The sequence below is a fragment of the Penaeus vannamei genome, chromosome 19, assembly GCF_042767895.1.
Source record: "Penaeus vannamei isolate JL-2024 chromosome 19, ASM4276789v1, whole genome shotgun sequence".
Lineage (NCBI taxonomy): Eukaryota > Metazoa > Arthropoda > Malacostraca > Decapoda > Penaeidae > Penaeus > Penaeus vannamei.
Window position 1 is genome coordinate 33,830,449 of NC_091567.1, and position 7,500 is coordinate 33,837,948.

The following is a 7,500-nucleotide window of genomic DNA, read 5'->3' on the forward strand; positions in this document are numbered from 1 at the left end:
TATGGCTGCGTGTAACTGACACGTTGATAAGAACGGTTGTGGTGATGATGATAATGGTGTTGGTGGCGACGAGGATGGTGGAGGTGGCGATGGTGATGGAAAGGCTCTGATAATGAGAGTAATTATTATAATGATGGTGGTGGAAGTAATAGCAAAGTTATAATGATAATGACAATAGAAATGATGATGATGATGATGATGATAATAGGGATGTATGATAATGACGATGATGGAGATATCAATAACAAAAGGAAACAATAGAAAAAGATCGAGAGGAGAATCCCCAAAGCAGAAGCAAAGGAATGGGGGAGAAAAAAATAAGAAAGAAAACTAAAATGAAGGTCGGGGTGAGAGAGAAGGAGATAAAGGCAAGGGATAAGGAAAAGCGAGGAAGGGAAATTACGGAAAGCAGGAAGAGGGGATAAAGGAGGAGGAAGTAGAACACACACTCATACACACACACACACACACACAGACACACACACACACACACACACACAGAGCAAGAGAGAGAGAGAGAGAGAGAGAGAGAGAGAGAGAGAGAGAGAGAGAGAGAGAGAGAGAGAGAGAGAGAGACAGACAGACAGACAGACAGACAGACAGACAGAGAGTAAGAGAAATAAAGAAAAAGAAAACGCGAGTCAGCGATTCAGCGAGCAAGACACAGACAGACAGACAGAGTAAGAGACAGACAAACAGAAAAAGAGACAGAAAAAAAAAAATCACAAACAACCCCCCAGCCTTAACGAAACCCCGAGCCCCGGTGCCCTGGACGGACGAAGAGGGAACGGCAAACGGCAATCCCATCCCGTCTGCCTCCTCGAATCCCATCCCGCCTGCCTCCTCGAATCCCATCCCGTCTGCCTCCTCGAATCCCATCCCGTCTGCCTCCTCGAATCCCATCCCGCCTGCCTCCTCGAATCCCATCCCGTCTGCCTCCTCGAATCCCATCCCGTCTGCCTCCTCGAATCCCATCCCGCCTGCCTCCTCGAATCCCATCCCGCCTGCCTCCTCGAATCCCATCCCGTCTGCCTCCTCGAATCCCATCCCGTCTGCCTCCTCGAATCCCATCCCGTCTGCCTCCTCGAATCCCATCCCGTCTGCCTCCTGGAATCCCATCCCGTCTGCCTCCTCGAATCCCATCCCGTCTGCCTCCTCGAATCCCATCCCGTCTGCCTCCTCGAATCTCATCCCGTCTGCCTCCTCGAATCCCAATCGTCTCCCTCCTCGAATCCCATCCCGTCTGCCTCCTCGAATCCCATCCCGTCTGCCACCTGGAATCCCATCCCGTCTGCCTCCTCGAATCCCATCCCGTCTGCCTCCTCGAATCCCATCCCGTCTGCCTCCTCGAATCCCATCCCGTCTGCCTCCTCGAATCCCATCCCGCCTGCCTCCTCGAATCCCATCCCGTCTGCCTCCTCGAATCCCATCCCGTCTGCCTCCTCGAATCCCATCCCGCCTGCCTCCTCGAATCCCATCCCGTCTGCCTCCTCGAATCCCATCCCGTCTGCCTCCTCGAATCCCAATCGTCTCCCTCCTCGAATCCCATCCCGTCTGCCTCCTCGAATCCCATCCCGTCTGCCTCCTCGAATCCCATCCCGTCTGCCTCCTCGAATCCCATCCCGCCTGCCTCCTCGAATCCCATCCCGTCTGCCTCCTCGAATCCCATCCCGTCTGCCTCCTCGAATCCCATCCCGTCTGCCTCCTCGAATCCCATCCCGTCTGCCTCCTCGAATCCCATCCCGTCTGCCTCCTCGAATCCCATCCCGTCTGCCTCCTCGAATCCCATCCCGTCTGCCTCCTCGAATCCCATCCCGTCTGCCTCCTCGAATCCCATCCCGTCTGCCTCCTCGAATCCCATCCCGCCTGCCTCCTCGAATCCCATCCCGTCTGCCTCCTCGAATCCCATCCCGTCTGCCTCCTCGAATCCCATCCCGTCTGCCTCCTCGAATCCCATCCCGTCTGCCTCCTCGAATCCCATCCCGTCTGCCTCCTCGAATCCCATCCCGCCTGCCTCCTCGAATCCCATCCCGTCTGCCTCCTCGAATCCCATCCCGTCTGCCTCCTCCAATCCCATCCCGTCTGCCTCCTCGAATCCCATCCCGTCTGCCTCCTCGAATCCCATCCCATCTGCCTCCTCGAATCCCATCCCGTCTGCCTCCTCGTCACGGCTGTCAACAAGACAAACTCGACCCTTCTTCCCAGCGCGTTCCATGCATGTAAAAAGAAACATAAACACAATGTATTCATGGCGTCCCTGGCGAAAGAGGGGTGGGTGGGGTGCGGGGAGGAGGGGGACGGGTGATAAGGGGGTGGGATGGGGTGGGGGAGGATGGGGAGGAGGGGGATGGGTTATAAGGGGGTGGGTGGGGTGGGTAGGTAAGGATGGGGAGGAGGAGGACGGGTGAAAAGGGGGTGGGTGGGGGTTATGGGAGAGGGGTGTATGTTGGGAAGGGGTGGGGTGGGGTGGGGGAGGATGGGGAGGAGCGGGATGGGTGATAAGGGGGTGGGTGGGGGTGATGGGAAGGGGGATAGGAAGGTGAGGGGGGGGAAGGTGGGGAGGGGATAAGAGAGATGAGAGATGGGGTGGGTAAGGTAGGAGAGGGGAAGGTGAGGGGGAAGGGGTAGGGGGGAGATAGGATGGGTAAGGTAGGAGAGGGGGAAAGGGAGGAGAAGGAGGAGGGGTACTCAGGGGAGATAGATTAAATGGGGAGGAATAGGAGGAGGGAGGTGGGGGAGGAGGTGAAGGGGAAAACGAGGGGAGGAGAGGAAGGAAGAGAAAGGTGGTTGGAGAATGAGAGGGGGGATAGAAAGGGGAAGTGAAGAAAAGTTGATAGAGAGTGGAGGAGGGGGATAGGTGAAAGTAGAAGAAATGTATGTGCGTATGTGTGTGTGTGTGTGTGCGTGTGTGTGTGTGTGTGTGTGTGTGTGTGTGTGTGTGTGTGTGTGTGTGTGTGTGTGTGTGTGTGTGTGAGAGAGAGAGAGAGAGAGAGAGAGAGAGAGAGAGAGAGAGAGAGAGAGAGAGAGAGAGAGAGAGAGAGAGAGAGAGAGAGAGAGAGAGAGAGAGAGAGAGAGAGAGAGAGAGAGAGAGAGAGAGTTTGTGTGTGTGTGTGAGCTGTATATATAATACCTATAAGATAAATATCCTTGTTTTGAATATTTCATTACACGGAATACTAACTTGCCGACATATAGAGTAGTTTTTCTCTTTTTCTTTTTACTCATCTTCGAAAAAAGAAAAACATTGTCTTTGATGACTGATGCTGTTTCATCCTTCTTATTATTGTTACTGTGGTTATCATTCTCACTGTCACTATTATCATCATCATCTTCATCCCCAACCTCGTCTTTCTCTTCCTCTTCCTCTCCATTCTCCTCTTCATGTACATCTTTATCTTCGTCTTCTTCATCCACATTTATCATTATCATCATCATATCTTCATCATCACCCTCATCCTCATATCATTGTCGTCGTCATCCTCATTATCCTCATCGTCATCACCATCATCATCATCATCACCATCATCATCGTCATCATCTTCATCATCCTCATACCATCATCATTGTCGTCATCCTCATCGTCATCACCATCATCATCATCATCGCCGTCGTCGTCATCATCATCAGTCATCAGCAACAATCTCCATTTTCATCTCCATCACCATCATCATCACTGTTTTATCTGAAAAGCAAATACTCCATCATTTCTCTGAATTGATAAATATGGTAGATTACCCCTCGTTCCCTCGTCGTGAGGAGAAACGGACGAAGTGAAAACAAGTTGAAAACGTGTCGCGAACCCCCCTTCAGCACCCCCCCCCCCCAACACATAGGCCTAACCGCTTTCCAGAATATAAAATCCTTCGTTCCGTTTAATAAGCAGCGACTGCAATCTATTTGAATAAAAGAGAATTTGAATTGATTTGAATTAACGAATGGCTCACTAAGGTCGGATGTAAAAAGTAACTATTCAAATTGCTTTGATGTTTTGCTCGGATTTTAAGGCCGTGATTTGATATTAAAAAATGAGATGTGATGTGCCAATTCATTTGAATACACGTGGGTTGCGAGCGCTTATTTTCTTTAAAACGAACTAATTTTTTTCCGATCTAACCTAATTCAGTGAATATGAACTGGATGTTTGAGATGAAAATATTTGCGGTTTTTATCAGCGAACAAAAGAGACTCAATCCTGGCGCGCGGATTTCAACTCGTGGAATCTGAATCCTTTTCTCCCGAATATCAGTCCTACTTTGTGCATTCAAGGAAGCCCCGGGAACTTTATGTCCTTCGGTGCATGAGGGCGACCCCTTTCCCCTTCAGCAAGTTACGACTCCCGAGTTCCTGTACGAGAGGAACTTGCGTCAGACGTATCTTAAAGGGAGAGAGCGAGGGGCGTCTCCTTCACGCTGACTGTCGCAATATCAGGTAGTTATGCAGAAAGCCTCTTTGAGGTCGTTTACAAGCCTAACTGCTTTTATTTGAGCCTTATCGCCTACTTGAGTCACGAAAAGACTATTCTGGGATCTCCTGATAGTCATCGGAGAGCGTGTAATAGTTATGGTGATGATTTCCTAATGATAGTGATAGCAGAGCGATGAGGGCGAGGTCATCTTATGGGAGGCAAAGGGCATTAAGATTATTCTGTTGGGGAGAATTTGGGCGGTTTGGATGGTGAACGAGAAAGTGAAAAAGGACGTTAATCATGAAGTACTAGCTTGTGGTTGTTATATTGATTGTGAAGCTAGTATAGAAGCTGTAATATTATAACTATTAAATAACGCTATAAGGTTAGCAGGACCCTGGATCTTACACCATTCCTCTGATTACCAACTCCAAAGGTCGTTTCAGGTCACGCGACGTTTGTACATCTCGAAGGAACGCTGCAACATCCCACGGTACTTAATGTGGCAACAGGCGTGGTCAGGTCACACTCTAAGAAGACTTAGGTCAAGAGTTAGACCTTAGCGAGTTTTTCATAGAGCGAAAACCTCCTTTTGCATCGACATGATTCACCGCAGAAATGGAAGTGTCTTGTCCCGTTACTCAGAACCTGCGAGGGAACTGATACAGCTCGAGGACGACTTCCTTGAGGATGATTTCTTGGAGGACGACCCCATCCATGAACTAGAGATGATGCTTCAACTCATCGACGACTTGGAGAACAACAATGCCTTCTATGTATGATTTTCATATAACATTCCAGGTGTAATCTAAATAAAAGGATGCTGTTATTTGTATTCAATATTTTTCAAGTATACCTTTTATGCTGACTTGTTTATCAGCATAATTACCAACTGATTTCATATACATTGTAAAAAAACAAACAGACAAAAGTGTATATAAAGCCGTTCTGAATTTGCCAAATGACATACAGCGTCCATGGCATATTCACCGGAGAATAAGATGTTTCTGGAGCTATCTTACACTTGAAGGAAGAATTTCTCGAGGACGACCTTCTTTTCCTTTGAGATGATGCTTCTACTCCTTAACGACTTGGGGAGAGCAAATTTGTCTCTTGTGTAAAATGTTCAGATCAGATGGTTTACGCAAAACTTCCAAAGTAATTAGCATATCTGGCTTATTTTATTTAAAATCATAATTTATCTAGCCTTTTGATTCATTATGGAGCCAGTTCGTGTTGAATTCATAGTAGACGTATAGTCAAGTATACTAAATAATTTTCAAAAGATTACAAAAACTCATTTCAAGACAAATGCACAAACAAACATAACCGTAACATCTTGCAACCTGACACGTCTTCCCAGCTATGGTCTTTTCCGCAGGTGACCTTAATAGCAAGGTCGGTCAGAGGGCGGAACCGTCCTCTGCAACCTCATTCTCGGCTTAAGGAAGGGAGACAGCAAGTCTTGCTATTTTTGTACCTATTTAACTCGCGAGGGGCGTCTCCTTCACGCTGACTGTCGCAATATCAGGTAGTTATGCAGAAAGCCTCTTTGAGGTCGTTTACAAGCCCAACTGCTTTTATTTGAGCCTTATCGCCTACTTGAGTCACGAAAAGACTATTCTGGGATCTCCTGATAGTCATCGGAGAGCGTGTAATAGTTATGGTGATGATTTCCTAATGATAGTGATAGCAGAGCGATGCGGGCGAGGTCATCTTATGGGAGGCAAAGGACATTAAGATTATTCTGTTGGGAGAATCTAGGCGGTTTGGATGGTGAACGAGAAAGTGAAAAAGAACGTTAATTATGAAGTACTAGCGTGTGGTTGTTTTATTGATTGTGAAGCTAGTATAGAAGCTGTAATATTATAACTATTAAATAACGCTATAAGGTTAGCAGGACTCTGAATCTTACACCATTCCTCTGATTACCAACTCCAAAGGTCGTTTCAGGTCACGCGACGTTTGTACATCTCGAAGGAACGCTGCAACATCCCACGGTACTTAATGTGGCAACAGGCGTGGTCAGGTCACACTCTAAGAAGACTTGGGTCAAGAGTTAGACCTTAGCAAGTTTGTTCATGAAGCCAAAACCTCCTTTTGCATCGACATGATTCACCGGAGAAATAGAAGTGTCTTGTCCCGTTACTCAGAACTTGCGGGGGAACTGATACAGCTCGAGGACGACTTCCTTGAGGATAATTTCTTGGAGGACGACCCCATCCATGAACTAGAGATGATGCTTCAACTCATCGACGACTTGGAGAACAACAATGCCTTCTATGTATGATTTTTACATAGCATTTCAGGTATAATCTAAATAAATGGGTGCAGTTATTAATTTCTTTTTTAGTACACCTTTTATGCTGACTTATTTACTTATTTATTTATCAGCATAATTACCTACTGATTTCATATTCATTTTACAAAAAAACAACAACCCAGAGAAAAGTGTATATACTGCCGTTCTAAATTTGCCAAATGGCATACAGCGTCCATAGCATATTCACCGAAAAATAAGATGGTTTCTTGAGCGACTGAAGGAAGAATTTCTCGAGGACGACCTTCTATCCCTTTGAGATGATGCTTCTATTCCTTAGCGACTTGGGGATAGCAAAATTGTCTTCTGTGTAAAATATTCAGATCAGATGGTTTACACACAAAGTAATTAGTTCATCTGACTTTTTAAAAAATTACAATCATAATTTGTCTGGCCTTCTGATTCAGTATGGAGCCAGTTCGTGTTGAATTCATAGTAGACGTATAGTCAAGTATATTAAATAATTTTCAAAAGGTTCCAAAAACTTATTTCTAGACAAATGCACAAACAAACATACCCGTAACATCTTGCGACCTGACACGTCTTCCCAGCTATGGTCTTTTCCGCAGGTGACCTCAATAGCAAGGTCTGTCAGAGGGCGGAACCATCCTCTGCAACCTCATTCTCGGCTTAAAAGGAAGGACGTGAGGCTTATTTAATTTTATCACTCTTCTACTTCTGCTTATCAGTAAATAATAAATATAATCATATGTACAATATTACAATAATGATTATCATCGTCCATCATCATTATCATAATCAATCATTATCATTA

General features: G+C 46.5%; 1 protein-coding gene across 1 annotated transcript in view; it reads right to left on the reverse strand.

The window, feature by feature from the left end:
• Positions 1-2,215, reverse strand: part of LOC138864976 (retinitis pigmentosa 1-like 1 protein) — a 2,679-nt gene extending 464 nt beyond the window's left edge. Inside the window, exon 1 of the mRNA XM_070133642.1 lies at positions 1,627-2,215. Coding sequence (XP_069989743.1) covers positions 1,627-2,215 — 589 coding nt within the window. The remainder of the gene's footprint in view (positions 1-1,626) is intronic.
• Positions 2,216-7,500: the final 5,285 nt, after the last annotated feature.